Source organism: Anoplopoma fimbria, chromosome 8 (genome assembly GCF_027596085.1).
Source record: "Anoplopoma fimbria isolate UVic2021 breed Golden Eagle Sablefish chromosome 8, Afim_UVic_2022, whole genome shotgun sequence".
Lineage (NCBI taxonomy): Eukaryota > Metazoa > Chordata > Actinopteri > Perciformes > Anoplopomatidae > Anoplopoma > Anoplopoma fimbria.
The window spans coordinates 6,432,162-6,452,762 of record NC_072456.1 but is presented as its reverse complement, the minus strand read 5'-3'; the positions used below and the strand labels follow the sequence as shown (position 1 = coordinate 6,452,762).

Genomic DNA, 20,601 nt, shown 5'->3' with positions numbered 1-20,601 from the left:
TATATAACATATAGGATTATTACACTCGTTTTCATTTGGCACACATTTTGTCTAAAGGAACATGCTATTGTGTTTTTTTTTTTTTTGCACTGGTCTTCTAATGGGGCCGCTCAAGGAGGACAGGTTATCAACCATATTTTAAGATTTCTGAATCTCAATTAAATTCACACCTCAATAATCATTAATATACTTATTTCAGTCTTTCAGTACCATGTCAGACTCTGTGCGTACATGTAGAAGCCATGTTAGTTAAAGGTGAAAAGTTAATTGCAACACGCATCTGCCAGCTGCAGAGCATTGAGCCATTTGGCGCTCAACAATTGACAACCACAGGACACACCAGATGGATCCTACACACCAAAGGTGAAAGTGCCAATCTGGGGAGCAATCATCCATCCATCTCCTTCCGCTTATCCGGGGCCGGGTCCTCCAGACGTCCTTCTCCCCAGCAACACTTTCCAGCTCCTCCTGGGGAACCCCGAGGCGTTCCCAGGCCAGACGAGATATATAATCTCTCCAGCGTGTTCTGGGTCTACCCCGGGGCCTCTTACCAGTTGGACGTGCCTGGAAAACCTCTAAAGGGAGGCGTCCAGGAGGCATCCTGATCAGATGCCCGAGCCACCTCAGCTGGCCCCTTTCGACGCGAAGGAGCAGCGGCTCTACTCCGAGCTCCCTCCGGATGTCTGAGCTCCTCACCCTATCTCTAAGGCTGAGCCCAGCCACCCTACGAAGGAAGCTCATTTCGGCCGCTTGTATTCGCGATCTCATTCTTTCGGTCACTACCCAAAGCTCATGACCATAGGTGAGGGTTGGAACGTAGATGGACTGGTAAATCGAGAGCTTTGCCTTTCGGCTCAGCTCCTTCTTCCCCAAACGGTCCGGTACAACGCCCGCATCACTGCTGACGCTGCACCGAACCGCCTGTCCATCTCCCGTTCCATTTTACCCTCACTCGTGAATAAGATCCCGAGATACTTGAACTCCCTCGCTTGGGGCAGTGACTCACTCCCAACCCAGAGGGTGCAATCCACCGTTTTCCGGAAGAGAACCATGGCCTCAGACTTGGAGGTACTGACTCTCATCCCGACCGCTTCACACTCGGCTGTGAACCGCCCCAGTGCGTGCTGAAGGTCACGTTCTGAAGAAGCCAACAGAACCACATCATCTGCAAAAAGCAGGGATGCGATTCTGAGGTCCCCAAACCGGAAACTCTCCTCCCCCCGGCTGCGCCTTGAAATCCTGTCCATGAAAATCACAAACAGGATTGGTGACAATGGGCAGCCCTGGCGGAGGCCAACACGCACTGGGAACAAGCTCAACTTTGTGCCGAGTATCCGGACACAGCTCTCACTTTGGTCATACAAGGACCGAATGGCTCGTAGTAACGAACCAGGTACCCCATATTCCCGCAGTACCCCCCACAGGACTCCCCGAGGGACACGGTCGAAGGCCTTCTCCAAGTCCACAAAACACATGTAGACTGGATGAGCAAACTCCCATGCACCCTCCAACAGACCTGCAAGGGTAAAGAGTTGGACGGAATCCGCATTGCTCCTCCAATCAAGTAAATTAAATTGGTAAACGTAAGAATGGTACCCTGATTCAAGACTTCTGAATCAGCTTTCACATCTCTGGTTCATTCAGTGATTCAAATTGAAGTGTTCACTCACCGACAATCGACCAATCAAAGCTAGGGCATCACCTTACTTCGTAGCTAAGAAGCTTCCTCGCTACATCAATGCAAAATAGAGACCTTAATATGCCAGCAAGCGTGGATGACTTTGTCAGAGCTGTACAGGTTGTGATCAGCATCCTGACAGAAATAATAATTTAAAATCCACACATCTTCAATTGTCGTGAAAACATGAAAAAGTTAACAGCACCTAGATATGGATGTATTGTCCAACTCCAAGATGGTTCCTGTTCATCTTAACGGAAATTGAAGATGAACAGACATGAAGAAAGGTTCTACAAATGTAAAATCCCTATGTGCGCACTTTAAAGACCTGGTTTGGTTATAGTGAATAAAACCACACAGTATTCAGGATCATTCAGTAGTGGACACAAACATGACACTGAAGAGATTAACCCAAACGACACATTAAAGTAGTTTGCTTTTTTCTTTATTTTCTTGGGGCTTTTTTTTTTTTATTTAAGATTTTTTTCCCTTTTTTCTTGCTATCCCTGCTTTTGGCACTACATACTTAGGGTGACATGTTAGATTGTTTTTAAAACAAATGTCTATTCAAAGCCTTCATCTTGTGGCAAGCAACGTATGAATGCAGCTAATAAAAATAAAGGTTTATATTTTTCCTCCTTACTTTACACATAAAATAAAAACAATTTTTTGGACCCCCTCAAAAATGGGGGTATTAAAATATTTTACATTTGTATCACAAATCAATGTAATGAGACAGAAAATAAAACATAAAAACTGTACAAAAATGAGAAAAATTTCATTTTAAAAATTCTTGGGATCAAATGATGCAAAGAGTACACAATTTTGCTTTGCTATGTTACTGACCATGAACTGAATTAAAAGAGATGCAAGTTCACTTCTTCTGTTGAATGAAATTCAAATTTACTTGATGTCGGACGTGGGGGACCAGTGGGAAGTTTGGATTTGGATGCACCACAGACCCTGGTTGATGAAAAAAAAAAGAATGAAGACATAAAAATCGAAGTCAATACAAATGGAGAACTTGTGATCATCTATTTTTGTCAGCTGCAATAAAATAAATGTCTGTCATATCTGACCTTGGGCCACAAATGGTTTGCCAGGCTGGTAGCCTCCGTTGCCCTGCTGGATGAAGTTCTGGGGCATCCGGTAGGGCCAGGGTGGAGAAAGGGTGTACTGGGGTGTTTTATTGTGCTCCCATAACCGAGATCCTTGGCTCACACCTACAAACTGGGCCGGGTGATTTGACTCTGTGGAGACAAAATCCAAACACACTCAATATCTAAAAAAAAATATCTAAAAAAGACAAAGTTCAATTAAATGTAATAATGAACGTTCAGTTATATCCAAGTTTGTAAAAAACAGACAATGTCCCTTCACCAGTGATGTTATGAACCGTTACCAACATCCTAAAGAACTGCATCTTACAGCATTTAACCCTTTACTAAAATGATCAACCTCCTATCAGTCTCATGCTGTCTTACATCTGCAAAAAGATTAACGTATTTAACTATGGTTGACATAATAGACAGAAGACAGTTGCTGTCAAATACAGTTCTATGACTTCTGGATGACTGCAGGAGATGGTACATAATACTTAAATTAATTAGAAAAATGAATCAGAACTGTCCAAAGTTCTGCTGAAATGTGATGTCTGTATGTCTTGATAAGGGGGCGTGGCCCAGATCGGAGTGAGCATGTCACCTTCTACTTCAGGGGGCCCTGTAGAAAAAATGGCAACATCCCAGATATATGAAGCAGTTAAAAATTATGAATTAATTAATAATATACAATTCATATTATAGACTGGAGTCAAAATCAGATAGTATAATAAGTGTTGTGCATATAACAACTAAGTCTGTATTTAAAGATACAGAAACAGGAAGACACAGACACAGAATCACACACAGACGGTGCCACCAAAGTTCACCCAGTGAATACCTGACTTCACCACAGTGCCATTGCCCATGAGTGACCCAGGTTGTGCCAAGTGGTTGTGCCAGTGTCCTTCCCGTCCTGGCCCGATGCCAAGCTGTCTCCCCGCCGGCTGGGCGAAGATGATGCTGGGGTCGTTCAGGTTCATGGGGCTGGGGTTGCCCACTGAGCCTGTGGGACTCCCGTTCCCTGACGCCGAACGCAGGGCGAATTTTAGGCCGGGCGGGGAGGGGCCGTTGGGAGAGGACGTGGTGAGAACTGGTCCGTGTATGGGCCAGGAGGTGGAGGGGATGTGGACTGGGTGATGAGGCTGCCCCTGGGACTGGTGTGACTGGTGCTGGTGAGAGGGAAGAAGCCCCAGTGCGCTGAGCGCCCCTGGGTGGTACTGGCCTGGTAGGGAGGTAGGGAAGCTGAAGAGAGACAGGGGGACCTGGGAGTGAACAGGCTGCTTCGGGGGACCAGCAGGACTGGTCTTAATGTGGGAGGGCTGGGGGGAACTGGAGGACTGTGAGGAACTCTGCGGAACAGCTGTAGGCTGCGGGGAGTAGGGCGGAGTTTGCCGACTATCGGACTATTGACAAGAAAAAAAGAAAGGATTTTTTAAAAACAGCGTAAGATCATGCTTTTATTTTCAAATATTAATCCGTTCAAGTGGGAAACATTATTACATTTCGAAATTTGTTTCGAAATTTGTTTTATGAACAGTTTTACACTATCAACAGAGGTTTAAAAGGGCAAGTTTATCTACATTTGTTTTGATTTAAATTGCCTACATTTCAAGATATACAACTGTGAACCAGTTTTATAGGGACTATTAATTATTGTGTTTTGACATTTGCATAGAATTTTAAAGTCTTGACTGAAGAAACCAAAAAAAATCTAAAAACAAGTCAATCATTTGAAATCACGTTTTCAATAACATTTCAGCTCTGACGCCCTCATCAGGTAGGATGATGAAGGTCTGTGGACTGAGACATCTTTTATCATGAGATTTTTTACAGAGACTATGAAAAACACAAATTCTGGTGAATATCATCTTTCACTTCTATGGGCCCAACAAATTACATTCAGTTCCTTTGTAATTTGATTGAGGCAGAAATCTTTACACATATAAGTGAGAAATGATTTGTATATATTTTTGTAATGTGGGTGAACTGACCCCAGTGTAATGTCTCACTATTGTACTTACACATTCAGAGGGCTGTCTGGTCCTTCCAGGACAGTCTGCAGCTGTCTGGGGAATGGGGATGGACTGGGAGCTCACTACAGCTCGTACCATGTGAGGAGCTGGGGAAGAATAAGCAGTTTTATTTTCACCCCCTCATGGTCTGATTATTAGCCGTTTGTCATGACAGTTAACCGTTGTAAACAAAACTCCTCTAACATTTAGATAAATACTTTGTGAGGTCGTCTTGAGGTTGGATGTGGATATTGTGGATACCTGCTGCTCCAGCGGTCCTCTGTTTGAGGTGGCGGTACTCAGGACAGTCCCTCCTCACGTGACCCATGTCCCCACACTGGAAACAACGCCTGTCCTTCGGCTCCCGCTCCTCCTCTTTCATGTCCTCGTCTTTGTCGTTTTCTTTCTTCTTCATCCTGACAGAGGACAAAGTTCAGGGCACAACAAGAAGGGAAGAATAAATCTGACACCCTCAGTACAAACACACATAAATGAGTGTGCAGACATACACACAAGAATAACAACAATAACAATGGTACAGTCTCTCCTAAATATCAAATAGACGTCTGGACACCCTCAACTACCAATTCTACAAAACTCTTCCAACAAAAAAGATTATCATGTTAATTGAAATTATAAAGACTTCAACAAAATTTGCATATATATAACCAAGGATTTTTTAAGGTTGAAAAAGTTAGGAGTACAATCTTTGCAATAAATATTTAAACAACAGTTATAAAAGAAAGTGAATATTTACAAAAAACAGCTATTTACAGCCCAACCTCAATATATTGGCCTAACTTAGTTGAAGAGTAAGGAAAAAGTAATTATCTTGCTGTTGCTCGTCTACTCGTTTCTGACGGGGTTTTTTAAATCGCGATTAACTTTTCGCTGTAATCTGTACTTCAATCCCACTTTGATAGTTGGGGATGATCTTGTGTTTTTTATTTCTGTATCCGTCTCCTATCTTTCTTAAGGTATTGCTGATATTTATTACACAAGTATAGAAGCCTTTTCACAATTAAAAAGGAGAAAGACCATTACTTATTGTGTGTCGATACACAGCTACTGTATGTTGGAAATGAAAACACTCATTTGCTAAGAAGAGAGAGAGTTACAAATGTTATTACCAACTCTTAGACCTATAAACATTATTGGAAAGCTACAATGACGCAGTATACTTCACATTCACATAAATATGGGGAAACTTAACCCTTAGCATATTTATTACACCTCGGTAGTTTCTTTTAGATTTTGTTGGAAATCTACTGGCGAGAGATAAACATTTCACTAAACAAAGAGGGGACAACCTGCGCCTCTTTGGACAGTCCTTCATGTAATGTCCAATCTTGCCACAGATCCTGCAGCACCTGTCATTGGGTGCCAACTCGCCGTCTGTCAACACCTTTGAGTCAAAGAAGTAGTCCTGCAGCAGAACACAATGGAAACAGCAGATATTTTAGACATGACCACATTCAAATTGTTTGTAAGTTCAATTTGGTTAGTTGGTGAGTGACGTACCACTTCAGTGCCCTGTATGGGGCAGAACGGAGTCCCAAACAGCTTTCTCCCGTTTATAAAGGCCTTCATGATGAAGTTTGTCACTAGAGGAAGCAAACAAGGAACATTTTCACACCATCAGTGCATTGAAGCAGAAGCTGAACACCTGCTTCGCAATTCAAATAGTCCTAAACTGGTAGAAAGGCTGGACTGCCAGAGATCAGTACAGTTCAGAGATCAGATGTCTCTAGTAAAGGAAATAAAGACACATTTGACAAGAAATGATATGATGTATTAAGGCACTTACTTTTGCGAGAAACTCCAGCACCAAGATTATGGTTCAAATCAAAAGGATCTGAGGAGAAGAACAGATGAGTGATTAGAAAAGATGACCCAGGAGTGCCTTGGTAGTTGAATGGTTACAGCACATGGCACATAACCGCAACAACCAAACTCTGATTCAGGCATTCATTGCATACCATACCCCTCTCTATCCCCAGTTTACAGTCTATCGCTACTCTTTCTCGCTAATAAAGTTGAAAAATGCCCCAACATTATAGTTTTGAAATAAGACAGGAAAGACGACTCTGGCCTTCATGTTCAGTAGTAGTTCAAAACAGAGCAATGGATCGGTGTGAGCACCTTCAATAGCGATGCATTTACTGGTCCACTGTTTCTCAAAGGTGGTAAGGCGTTTCCTTTGGCGGATGCTGATGACATGTTCTTTGAAGTCAAATTCTTCAGTGTAAAAGCGCAGGAGTCCCAACCACAGCTCTCCCACAGACTCTGTGTTTGGCTGCAGCTCTGAGAGATGCCGACGCTTAGCAGACAGAAGAAATACACTTAGTATTGATTTATATTTAATGCTGCAGAAGGTGTGTGTGTGACAGGAGAAACAGCAGATTTGTACTACATTCAGATAATGTAATTTAATGCACTACCATCCCAAGTTAAAGGTCAACAGGTTTTTTTTGTCAGTTTCATTTAACTCACCAGATCCTCAAGGTCATCACAAAAGAAAGCATTCCAGCCATCTACCATCCGCTGGGGGGCAGTGTTCCCGTCAAAGATCTAAAAAGACATCATACAGAGCTATTCATCATATTTTAGTCAAGGCTAAGCCCTTTAAGTTTCCGGTTTTAGTTCATATCTTCTGAGTCATTAATGAGTGACTGGTACCTCCTGTAAGACTGGAATGACTGGTGGCTGCCTCTGCTGCAGGAAGTAAAGCACCATCAAGATGTAAGCATAAGATGAGAGGCTTCCTCTGGACGCATCCCCAATGTCGCAGCGCTGTGAACAGGGAGGCATGCAAGTTAAAAAAGCTTGGGATTCACCTCTGTCCACACCGAGTATGACGGTGTCCTCGTCGTTAAGTTACTCTTACAGTTCAAACTTAGCTTAGTTAGAGTGGATACCATTAAGTAAGTGTTACTAAGTGGAGATTAGTTATTAAACTAAAAAAAAATTTAACATACAAATTAGTTCTTACATATCAAATATGATATGATTACTAAATATTGACAAAAGGTGTAGCTACAACAACAAAGCAAGACGTACGAACGCATAGAAGTTAGAAAAAGAAAATCGGTCGGCCTTGTGTTAAGATTATTTAATCATAAGAATATATTTACTACTTAGAGTGAGCAGAAGAGGTATGATGGAACATAGATGACATATTTGACAATAAAATGAAAGAGATGTTTTAATAAAAGGTGTAAATTAGAGTTAAAATGTACAGGCATCATTTGGTAAAACTATGAGTGACATTTAGTAACATGGAGCCGATAAGGTCCATTAGGTTGCATTATTAAATTGTTCCCTCTCACTTTAAACTGCATTCTACTCATTCTGAAAATATATTTATCGCATGTATGCATATGTGAATGAAAGTTTTAAGAGGATAGGCAGTTTTATGTTTGGTACATCGCCCTTTCAAACTGCTATTTCTGGAAGTTATATTACAGCTTGTGCAAAAACCAGTTAGCTTAACTTTTTTGTTATTGACTGGTTCCAATTTTTTCCAGGCACCGAAATTATTATGTCCATTCATGAGGGCTCACTGTTACAATTGGCTTAACTGTCTAAACAAGTGAGTTTTCATGGTGCACACAAATTAAGTAAAACATTGGTCTAGAGTCATTACACATAGAAGTAGTAATGAATTTGCAATTAGCTGGAGCGACCCAATCCAGATACAGCAATGAGTTTTTTTATGGCATGAAGCTGTAGTTATGGGATATAATCAGGGAGCGCTCTTGAATTATATATATTAAAAAAAAAAATCCTTGAAGTAAGACGAGGACAGAAAACTACAGAGCTACCAGTTAAGGTCCCTGTATCAGTCAGACAACTATCACATACCTTTGCAAAGACCTTCATTGTGTAACCCAGGAATTGCACACGTGGATCCAGGGCTGCATACGTAGCCAACATTCTGGTGTTGTGTTGAGCCTACACAGATAAAACATAAAAATTAATTCATACAGCACTTTAAATACATAAAGACATGTCTAAACACGTAATATGACAGTGAAGTTCTGGTCCACTCACCAGAGTATTATAAAGGCTAATATCTCCCTCCAAACCACTCTGTCTGTGTTCAAACTTCACAATAGGCACTTTAGCTGTTGTGATAGGCAAGATGTTCCTCAAACCTGGGGTGTTGGGGAAACAGGAGATCACAACCAGTCAGATTTATTCCATGACAGATAATGATAGTTCTAAAGAGATAATTAGTAAATGTCAATTTACCTGTATGCTTCTTTAGCACTTTTGCGAGGCCTTCAATGATCTCTTTGCAGTTCAGCCTCTGTTCAGACAGATCAAAATATAAATGTAACAGTGGAGGACCATAAGGGTCAAAATTCTTCTCCAGAAGACTAAACCTGATTTACATTAAATGTCGGTGTGTGTTCTGTCCCCCTACCTCTGCAGTCTCATGGCCCTCCAGAGTCATGCAGATGTCAAGGTCACTGTCGCGAAAGCCGAAGCCATTCTTGGAGGATCCGAACAAGCAGAGCTGAGCTTTATCTGTGGATTCCGGCACAGCACAAGATTCAATTTCTTATCCAAATGTAAAATAGACATTCTGTATAAATATCAGTACTTGAACTTTGCTGACTATAGTAGTTTATTCTTAATGCTCACCATTGTACTCCTTCCTTATGAACCTCTCGAGGCTGCCGAGGATCTGCTCCCTCTTCTGCTGCTCAGCATGTGTAGGTGACAATTCATCTACAAACAACAGAACAGAAATTTAATCAGACAGAGCTGCAATGCTTTTAATCTCATTAGTCAATCAAAATAAAATAGGAATATTTTTGCCGGTGTTTCTTGGTCTCAATTATAGTAAATTTATATTTTGGGGTTTTGGTAAGACAAAACGGGACATTATTAATCATTGAATCTAAAAAATGATCTGCAAACTAATCGAAAATAAAAATTATAATTACTGCAGCACTACAATCCTATAATACTGATTATCTAATACTGATTAAGTGACATTGGGCAGGTTTACTTGTGGTGGATAAGAGTAAACCTACTAATTAAGGTTATAGTGGGGGGTAAATGTATTGCAGTTTACTTTTTAATGGGTTTAAAGTGTACACAAAATAAAACACGTTCTCTGATGCAATGTTTTTTGTTTTTCTTCCAGGTGATAACTATTTGTAGTACCTCAATGCAATTATCAAATGTAAAAAAAACACTGTACCTGTAAACGATATATTTTTGTTGTATATATCCTAATCATATCATTTACAGTCATCCACCTGCCTCATGTATATAAAGCAGGCAGCTTTGTCGTCCTTGTTTCAGCTGTATGTCTTCGTTTGTGTAGGTACATTGTGAGCAGCATAAAACCGGAGTCAAATTCATTGTACTGTATATGCACACACATACTTGGCCAATAAAGCTGATTCTGACTACCATCCAGAAAACAGTTAAGCGAAAGAAAGTACACTATTGACCACATACAGAAGCACAATTTGCAGAGCCCGTCAAGGATATCTCTGAAGCGGTCGTTCATAGGAGGCAGGGGCTTCAGCTCAATCTTCTTAAAGTCTTCAGGACACTCGTCCTTCAGGTGACCATCTCGCTTGCAAATGCTGCACACAACAGTTGGGGGCTGGAACGAAAAATACATTAGATAATTGGTTACATTTGACGACCTCTAACAGAACAAACGGAGTACAAGATAATGACATACGCTTACAGAACAGCATTGTGTCGAAACAGTTGTGTGGGGCAATGTCCCATGTTGGATGTCTTAAAAATGTCTGAAGGGTTGCATTTTGTTCTGACCTGAAGCCTATATATAAACTATGTCATCATGTGTCAATAATCCAATAAAGACCCTCCCTAAATTTAAACATCTCACCTAAGTGACATGAACCCATCAATGCTGACAGGATGATGCTTCTCCTAAACTGCAGCTATAAACGTGGGAAAGGTTGAAATCTACAATTGTTTTTTCAAATACCTCCATCACAAACAGTTCAGAAGCTACATTAAATAGTATTACATGCACAATTTAGGATATTTGGCATTACAATGGGTTAAGATATTTTACCATTGTCAAAGTACAAATATAAATTATACTCAAATCAACATCAACAAATACTTGTACGCTGAATTACAAACGGTGAATGGTGATAATTACCTTCCCACTAGTAAAAATCATCTTATCAAACACATAGTGAAGATCCTCTGAGGTAACTGGCCCGTCCTTATGTGAAATACTGCTTCCTTCCAGCTCTTCTTCCTCCTCCTCCTCCTCCTCCTCATCACTGTCCAGCAGGCCGTTGGGGGAGAAGGATGGTTTGTTCCCCTCATTGAGAACCATGTCCACGAGGCTTGCATCTAAAGTCTTCTCATTAACTTTTCTGGAAGGATCTGATCCATCTTCATCATCACTGTCAGGCGTCTCATCCTCCTTAAACCCTTGCTGCCTCCTCTGAGAGCCTAGACTTTTCCCATCATCCTCTTCTTCTTCTTCTTCTTCTTCTTCCTCAAGCTCTTCCAACTTTGCACCCCCCTTGTCTGCCTTCTTGGCTCCTTGGCGCCCCCCAGTGCTTCTTCTCTGAGGGCAAGCAAAGTATTTGTAAGCTGTACGTAAGCGCTCCTGGATGTACTCAAACACCATTTGGCTGTTCAAGCTCCGTGCGACATTCCTCTTCAGGGCAAAAGGATCTGAAAGGTAAAAAAATAATAAAGACACAGAGTAAATTTCTGATATTTTTCCAGACCAGTCAGACCATTTTTTTTTTAAACCACAGAGTAGTCTCTCACCTTCAATAGCGAGTCTGCGGCGAGGCCAGTTCTTTACTTCCCTAGAGAGGAGCTCCTTTAGGCGGATGCTGATGATGTGTTCTTCAAGAGCAAACTCCAGTGTGTAGAAACGTAGGAGCTCCAACCACAACTGGCCAAGCGACACACCTTTACCCAGATCCAAAGTTAGACGACTCTTTAAGGGACAGAAACAGGAGCATAGTAAAATGCAGGGTGACACAGCGAGAATATCAACATTGCCCTCCACAAAAGTATGATTTAAAACCTGAATCAATGTCAGTCTAAATTGCTCTCTTGTGACATGATTGTATACTGCAGTGAGACTCACCAAGCCTTCTGAGTAATGAGTATCATCAGGTTTTTTCTGCTCTGGCTTGGGTCTGCCTTCTCCTCTGGCCTCGTTTCGGTTGTCCGTAGAGCTCGGAGGTCTGCGCTCCCAACGGACAAACATGTCCAGTGAGATTCCAGTTAGATGATACTCGTCCACACGTTTCACATCAAAGCCTTCAATCTGAAAGAGGAGAATTAAATGAAAGACTAACGTTAAACAAAGAGGTGACTTTTTTTAAACGGTAGTTAAAACTCTGAACCCTCCTTGGCAGGCAGGTTTTCATGCTGTATCGTGAGGCTATTGGTGAGCACTTCGGGACCCCAGCTTTGTGATTGCACAAAATGCATCTTAACAACTAGGATACACAGACGCCTCGCATTTTATCCACCGAGCCCGCAATGCAGTTTTGGAGGAAAGCAAAAGTTCAAGAACAAGAAAGTTCATCTCTAAGTGGATAAATGTTCTACAATGCATTGTTTTCCTCTGCTGTGCGAGCAGAAAAGCATATGTGGATCACAAAGAAGTAAACTAGAACTACAAAAATGAAGGAAAACATACTGTTGCTGTTTGATCTCACAGAACAGGAAAGGGAACATTTGGGTCACTAGGAGTTTCAGGATAACTTTTAGATTTTTTTATTTTTATGTTATAACTATTACAGTATAGATTTATGTTATTATTTATTAAATTTGGACCTGTTGACATCACTTTTTAATGTGCTAGTAGAGTGTTTCTGGAGAAGAGAGTTGGGTGTAGTTACAGGTTCATGTGTACATACCACACCCGGCAGTGACCCTGTTTGAACTTTCAAACAGGGTTAGCAGCGAAACACTGTTTTTCAGCGTGGTGTTACTCTTTAACGTCCAACTTCAGGAAACCTTTGATTAAGTGTGGGTCCAATATCCATTTATTTGTTTTAGGTTTTCATATCATTCTGTAGCTTCCCACTGGTGATCCTGATGTATTCAAATCAGAACATTGAATTTCTACATTTAGCATCAAAATGCTATTTTCCCAAGCCCCTCCCATTTTGGAGAGTAACAGCAGGGAAGTTAGGCAAAGTTCTGCTGTGCAACATTAGTGCAGATCCGAAAATCAATAATAACAAAAACAAACTAACCAAACGATATGGCGGTTGACCAGAAACTCCTGTGTTCTGCCAGATAAAATTACTCTTTTACTGAATGGAGTCCGGTGGCGTTGAAGACAGCAATATAACTAATTTTGTTTTCTGTCAGAAAAAGCTGTCTGATGGCAAGGTTAAGCCATGAAAGTGGTAATTCAGCAGTTTTATTCAGTATCAGGTAAATGTAAGCAGCGTAGTGGAAGAATGATTTTTCGGTCCCGAGTTAAATGTGCCTGCTCACAATAATACAGACAGACTTCAACATATTGTGATCAACCCGTGTTTCCCGACACAGACACTGTCAGACATGCCATGTACATGATGCAGACGTAGAATATGGATCATTTATAATTTTATTTTTTAAAGAGACCAAGTATTTTTAAAAAAAGTATTTATTTTCCATAAAAAAAAATTAAATAAGGCACCACAAATAATAAGGGGATAGGCAGGATGGCACTTAGAAATAATTAATATTTCCTCTCCAAGTTGAAATGTTGACTAAGACCTGAAAAACCCAACACTTGACATACCCAGCGGGCCAGGTAGACGGGGAGTATGGGCTCCTTCCTCTGTTGCAGGAAAAAGATGACCATGAGAGCGAAGGAGTACGAGGGGATGCCACCCTCAGCCTGGCAGTCAACATGACACAGCTGTGGAGATGAACATACAGGCGGACAAAATGCTTTAGTCTGCATTTAAGCCTTAATACAGCTTGTTCTATATTTGGCATTTGGACATATGGGTAAAATAGATCGCTGTGCAGAGATAGCATTTTTTATTTCAAAATAATTAATTTCTGTCTGCTTTAAAATCCAATATGTTCAGTGACAGTAAAGTATGTTTCGACTGTTGAACTGGTGTATTGTGTGTCATTTGATAAACATACTTATTAATAAAACAAACAGGGTTTATAAATCTTGCGTTAATCAAACTATTTTTTTTAATTTTTTTTAAATGTCCAACCTGCTGACACCTGTTTTTCTACTTAAAAGGGGATATCAGTTTTTGCTGTACTGTGTAGGAAAATGCATACAAATAAAAACAACTGAACACACTGGAACCCATTACAACCTATTTATTAGTTATTTTTCAGCTGAAGAGTGTCGGTCACAGCCTTACCCTTGCCCAGTAGCGGAAGGCCAGCACCAGGGGGATTAATCTGGGTTCCAGTTTAGACAGGGCTGCCAGGTGATTGGTGGTGAGACAAGCAACATCATTACCTGCACTCACTTTACACATCAGGCCGCTGCACAGGCACAGAAGAGAGGAAAGACCACCATGAAAGTTAGATCAAACCCTTAAATTGACATTTATCAGAACCTCATCTGTATTATGTTTTTAACCAAGAATATATATGAAAGACACAACTACGCAACACTGAAGGCTTTAATGTGATGTATTGTTCCTCCTTTTTAGAAAATATATTTTGAAGTCACCAAAGTGCTGCCGGATTATAAACCAGTGTTGGAACTGCAAGCCTCAAAGATAAGTTAAGTGGGAGTTGATAGCTACTGTAACAATGTGCAGTTACATAAGTACACTGAATTGAGGTCATCTAACACAACTGAGGGAAATGACACAATCTAAAAAGGTACCATGTTGCAATAATATAACCATTTCCTTCCTGTAATCATCAATGTTAAGTCAAAAAACAAATATAAGAACTACATCCTATAAACTAAACCACTAAAGTAACCATAAAGTCCCTTTCTAGACATGTATGAGAAATTATTCAAACATCAATGACAAATACCTGACAGAAATATACTAAGTGAACTTAAATGTGGTGAGAGGGTGCCTGACACAGAGAACCCAGTGATGTTACACCCTAGGTAAGACATTCTGAGATAGGTGATTTATATTTATTTTGGTGTAATCAAGCCAGTGACGAGATCTGTTGTGTTTTTTGTATCACTTCGGAGACCTAGGTGCCAATTGGCTGCTTTGTTTAATGATATGTGTGTGTTTATATATAAATAATGCTGCAAACATGGCCACTTTACTATTATACATTGATAATAATATTATCAATGTTATTATTATATACATTTTATTATTATTATTATTATTATAAATTTATTTTATTTTCGACAATACTTTCCCTGTTTTTATGTTTATTTTATATCCTTATATATTTTAAAGCACTTTGTGCTGCTTTTATCGTATGAAAAATGCTACACAAATAAACTTTTACAATATATATATATATATATATATATATATATATAAATAAATAAATAAATAAATAGGTAATAAAAACTTGCATGAATGCATTTGATGATACACTTACTTGCTAACATCTCGACAGAACACGGCAGGAACTTTGGCATGAAAATCTGACTCAACCTCAGAAAATTCAGCTAGAGAAGAGAGACAGGAAAGAAAATACTAAATTACCTAGAGAAGATTTGCAAAACCTCAAATTCCTTCCAGGACTTAAAACTGGATCTACACCAGGTAGCATTAACCATCCAAACCACTTGAATGAGGTCCTTAAGGACAAACATTTTATCTAAATTCAGTGCCAAAGCAGATAAGGAATTTCAAAACAATGTTCTGCTTAGTCTAATTTGCAAATGCTATCTGAGATATGAACCAACAAGACAATGCCAATAATTCCAGACAAACAAGAACAGTGAGTTTATGCTAGCTAGTAAAAGTTACAGCCGGGCAATAACTTTGATTAATTAACCTATAAATAATTAGGGTATAGAACTGAGATCACTTCCCTGAGCTCCTGTAGTTCATAGTTAACATGTGAGTTCTCTTCATACACAGGTCAATTTCAACATGGCAGCATGCACTAATATAAGGCAAGGAGGGATTCAGGGAAGCATTTTTTTCCAAGAAACATCTTTTATTTGTTTTTCAAAAAGTTAAGATTGGTGAAAGTTAAGAAGTTAGAAAAAAAATATTTTAATTGTAAATCGGATGTAATGTGAACAAATCTGAGAATTAATTTTTATATCGCCAAGCCCCAATAACAATTAATCATGTCTCAACTCATGTCAAATTTAACATGTACTGAGCAAAACTTACGGCTTTTCTTAAGGATTTCCAGCACTTGAATCAAGACCTCAGGTTGTGTCATCTGAGCGGAGGAAAGGAATGAGAGAATCATCAACCATAAGAAAAGATTTCTCAGCTGATTTATAATGTCATCTTTATGTTATTAGTAAAAAATACATATAATATTTTTGTTAAGTAGCAATATCCAACTTACTGAGGGTGGGTGACGTCAATGTTGATATCACTCGTCTTGAAGGCAAATCGGGTAAGACATGAACCATAGAGACGGAGAGCACAAGCTGGAAAACCCAAGAAAAGATATTAGAAAACACAGTATATCTCACACAGAACATAATGGGCACTGAGGACCAGCAAGGTGTAATGTTCATAGGACTTAAAATTCAAATGTTTCTTAAAGCATTGCCTTTTTTTACACTAAATTGACCATGCTGAGTGACATCATGGCATACAACCTGAGAGGTGCCTCTTTATTATCTCTTCCATCCTGATGACCACGGCTTTCCGAACCTCAAAGTCCTCCTCTGAGATCCCGTGCTGCCTGGCTGTTTCTAGGACCGCCGTGTCCACGGCCTTCAGCTGGTCAGCAGAGGCGGGCGGCAGCGCACGAAGCTCATTCTCCTCCTGTTTCTCCTGAAACAACAGAACCAGAATATGTGAAATACTTCATTCTAAATCTTTACTTAAAGTGTCCCTATCATGCTTTTGCACTTTCTCCCTCTCCTTTAGTGTGTTATATATATATATTTTTTTTTACTTGTAAAAGGTCTGTAGAGTGTAAAACCTGAAGCCCAAGCCTAAAAGGAGTTACCCTCCCCCTCAGAATCACTGTTCCTGAGCTGCCTGAAACGGCTCCATTGAATTATCTCTTGCGGCCATCGTGTCGAGAAGACACTGTGCTCTGCGAGGGGAAATGTCCCTTGTTTGGACTTCCGAAGGCATATGAAATGAAGAAAAAGTGGCAACATTTCATTTTTAACACTTTGCCAGAGCAGTACAACGAAAACTATGTTGTGTTCGCTGCATTTCGCCGAGGACAGCTTCAAAAGTGTTTTGAACCGCTCTGGGAGACGTGTCTGAATTCTGTTTGTAAGGGGTGGGACATTTCTGACGCATGTGAATTGTTGAACAATCACAACAGAGTGGGCTAGCTGACCAATCAGGGCAGACTTTGCTTTCTGGAGGGAGGAGCAAACGCTACAACAGAGCATTTCAGAGAGAGGGTGAAAAGAGGTGCTGCAGGACAGCCAGGATGAGAAAAACAAGGCAGATTATGAGCATTAACTCATATTAACATGTTGTAACTGTAACTTGAGATAAAAATATGCACCCAGAAAATAGCATAATAGGGCCTGTTGAATGCCCATTCAGAAGAATTGCATTGCTAAAGCAATTCCTTGAATGAGTGACCATTCAAACTTAAAATTTCCCATACCATTATGTTCTTCTTGTGTCTCTTCTCCTTGATGTGTTTGTGTGCTCCTTGAATGTTCTCAATGTGCACAGAACAGAGCTTGCATAAGTATTGATAGTTTGGGTACTCAGGGGACTGCTGTGAAAATGGGGAGAAAAGCAGAAGCAATCAGTTTATGCATGTTCACAACAGGATCACATGATCACAATCACAATCAAAAATCCCACCTGCTCGTAGTAGTTGAAGACAAAAACAAACAAATCACAAGCACAGGAAAAAAAACAACCTGGTGATGAAACAATGAAACAAAGTGAAAGAATGGAAGGGCTGGATTTTCATTATTATCCTTATTTATCAAAATAAGTCAAACTTCTCCAGTGCATCAGCCTTTTTTTGTTTTAACACAAAAACAGCTGTACAAGAACTCTGGCTCTATAAAATACATCAAGCAGTTGTTTAATTTTGATTAGATGACCAAAACAAGTCTATGATCTAGAAAACAGATGGTGTTTGAAAGATAAATAAATTTGTTCTTCCATTGATCTATCAATCTATCTATTGCAGATGTATACTGACTGAACCAATAATGCAGCAGCTGAGATGAGCTGTGCCATACATTTACTGTATATCAGGCATGACTGGATTGTTTTCATACTTTCAACAGACGGTGGATGTAGTCTCTGTAGAGTCGATCCTCTGCCTGTCGGAGGCCCAACTGCTGCTCCGTCAGCGGCCCTTCTTCCACGGTGGGCCTCACCTCTTCAATAGAACGGTGCATCAATGAAGCAGCTTTCCCCCCTACAAGCAGTAACAACAACAAAGCAGTTTACTAGAGATGCATTTGGTGGAGAAGACATCTAAGGGAAAACGTTGTGCAAACTCACCATGGGACTTTTCCTTAGCCTGAACTACAATAGAGCCACAATGTAGCTCTGTTAGGCCTTTCTCAGGTGTACCAGGCACTACAGGAGAGATGGTCTCTCTGTTTGCTAAGGGGCTGCTGTCTGCAGAAATAGACACCCTGGTGTCAGAATCCTGTGCCACCAGCTTCTTTTGTGAGCTTGCCACCTTTCCTTTCCCCCTCTCCCCAGAACTCGTTCTTCCAGTCAGTCTAGTCAGCCTGGAGGGCCGCCCTCTCCTCTTGTCCTGGGGGATGTCTGTGAAAGTCTTGCCTGGCCCACGGCTTCCCTGACTGCCTATATTATGTTCATCCTTTGCAGCGGTGAGGTTTTCTTTGCTGCGGGTTGCAAAACTGGTACCCTCGCTCTGTGCAGGAGCCTCTTTATTTGACTTCTCCCTGGACAAAGCTTTGGGTCCTCTGGGTTGAGATTGTTTGACTGATTTGACTGGACTTTTGGACTCATCCATCCCTGTCCTGCTGTTGTTGTCCCTTGTGGAGTCAACACCACTCTGAGGATAACCAGGGAGACAGGCCACCTAAAGTCTAGGTAATAAGAAGAGAGGAAATCGTAGCAATCAGTCTAACTACAGGTTTACACTGCATTGTGATATTATGCTGCTTCTTTTGTTTTAACAACTCAGTTGAAGCTATCTGATCAAACACATGTGTAAACCTACTTTGCATTTAACCTACAAGGCTTATATACATGTTTCAACTACAGAAATGTACAGAATCTACGAAGAGGATTTTAGATTACATTTACACCTTCTGCTGTAATTTATGAAATATTATTTAAATGGAGAAAAAAAACATAGCTTTGTATTTTACTATTTTGCTTCGAGAATACAACCAGGTGAAATAAACAAGGGCAATACAAATAAAATCTTTTGACTCAAATGGTGTGGTAAAAATAAAATAAAAATTAAACACAGAAAAAAACAACAAGTGTTGGTTTTGTCTTTAATCATGAAGCCACAATAGTAAAGTTGTGTGACTTGATGTTTTTTTCTTGTGTAGAAAACATTATCAAGTGCATGTGTCAAAAAAGTCTTCTTACTTAGTCAAAAATATATTGGTGTGAATTCACTTTAGGATGCAATGGGGGTGATTTCCTTGATCAATCAACATAAAAAAATAGAATCACTCTTTATCCATTTAAATCTTACAAGTGCATTTCCAACATGATACAATTCCATGAAGTATCTTATAGGCCTGGAACTAAAAATTGTATTCAGTATTGCAGAACATTCACAAAAGTATTGTTACTAGGTTGTTTTTAACTACATTTTGGGGGATAATATTTTACTTGTTAAGCATCAAATTTGTTTTATAACTTCAGTTAATAATATAATACATTTTATTTATAGAGCGCTTTTCAAAGTTTTCAAAGACGCTTTACATACTTTTAAAATCATTAAAAGCTACACAGTAAGAACTTGAATTAGTTGCTAATTACTTTGTATATTCAGATTACAAATAAATAACATAAATCAACTGATACATTATTGTGTTACGATAGATATTGATTGATAAAGAGTGCTTCCGTATCGCCACCCGTGTAACTACTCTGGGGCCAATGTCAGGTTAAAGTAACAGTACGTGACTGGTTGTGGTGACGTTTGTCTCGGTGACTTTTGTTTCAGGTAACGTTAGGGTTAGTTCAGGATAAACGAAACTGATGAGGAAACAGACTTCGACACTGGGACAGTGTTGGCTGCACTTCCTAAAAATACATGAAAAGAGGGGGGGGGTCCTCCCGCACGCATATGTTCTCGGCTGAAATAAATGCACACCATAAAATAACAACATGTGTCATCTGTGTTATGGGAATGATTCACGGTGACTTTCTGGAGGAAGTCTTTGCTGAGCCGACTTCCCCGTTAGCGGTCTTCGTAGGCTAACTAACGCTAGCTGCTGTGCCCCCCGGTCGTCCGTCTGAGCTAGCTAACGGGAAATAAATAACACTGGCACCCAGTTGGCATTCAGCAGCAAGTCATTAAAAACAGAAAACAACGACTTGGACCAGGACAACACAGAAGAGCGCATACAAACTTACTTTCGAGCTGTGAAGTTGATTTCGGATTATTGTTTAGCTGCCTCCATGGTGTTGTTCTACATTATATTTTTCAAATCCCACGGCCCTGGTCAAAACAGCAACCATTGACGCCATGTTAACACATTACCCCGCTGCATTGTGGGAGTGTCAGTGATGATGAA

At 40.2% G+C, this 20,601-nt stretch overlaps 1 protein-coding gene across 1 annotated transcript; it reads right to left on the bottom strand.

The window, feature by feature from the left end:
* Positions 1-2,121: 2,121 nt before the first annotated feature.
* tut4 (terminal uridylyl transferase 4) lies at positions 2,122-20,601 on the bottom strand. The gene is given in 30 exon segments (XM_054602388.1): positions 2,122-2,641; positions 2,758-2,928; positions 3,620-4,184; positions 4,803-4,900; positions 5,055-5,209; positions 6,104-6,219; positions 6,315-6,397; positions 6,601-6,648; positions 6,936-7,113; positions 7,287-7,364; positions 7,473-7,586; positions 8,658-8,747; positions 8,847-8,950; positions 9,048-9,105; positions 9,223-9,326; positions 9,444-9,530; positions 10,272-10,422; positions 10,957-11,486; positions 11,586-11,760; positions 11,914-12,096; positions 13,573-13,692; positions 14,162-14,288; positions 15,333-15,402; positions 16,082-16,133; positions 16,262-16,350; positions 16,525-16,702; positions 17,505-17,621; positions 18,139-18,281; positions 18,368-18,927; positions 20,441-20,601. Coding segments are annotated over 29 exon segments (4,557 nt in total). The 5' UTR covers positions 18,852-18,927; positions 20,441-20,601; the 3' UTR covers positions 2,122-2,552.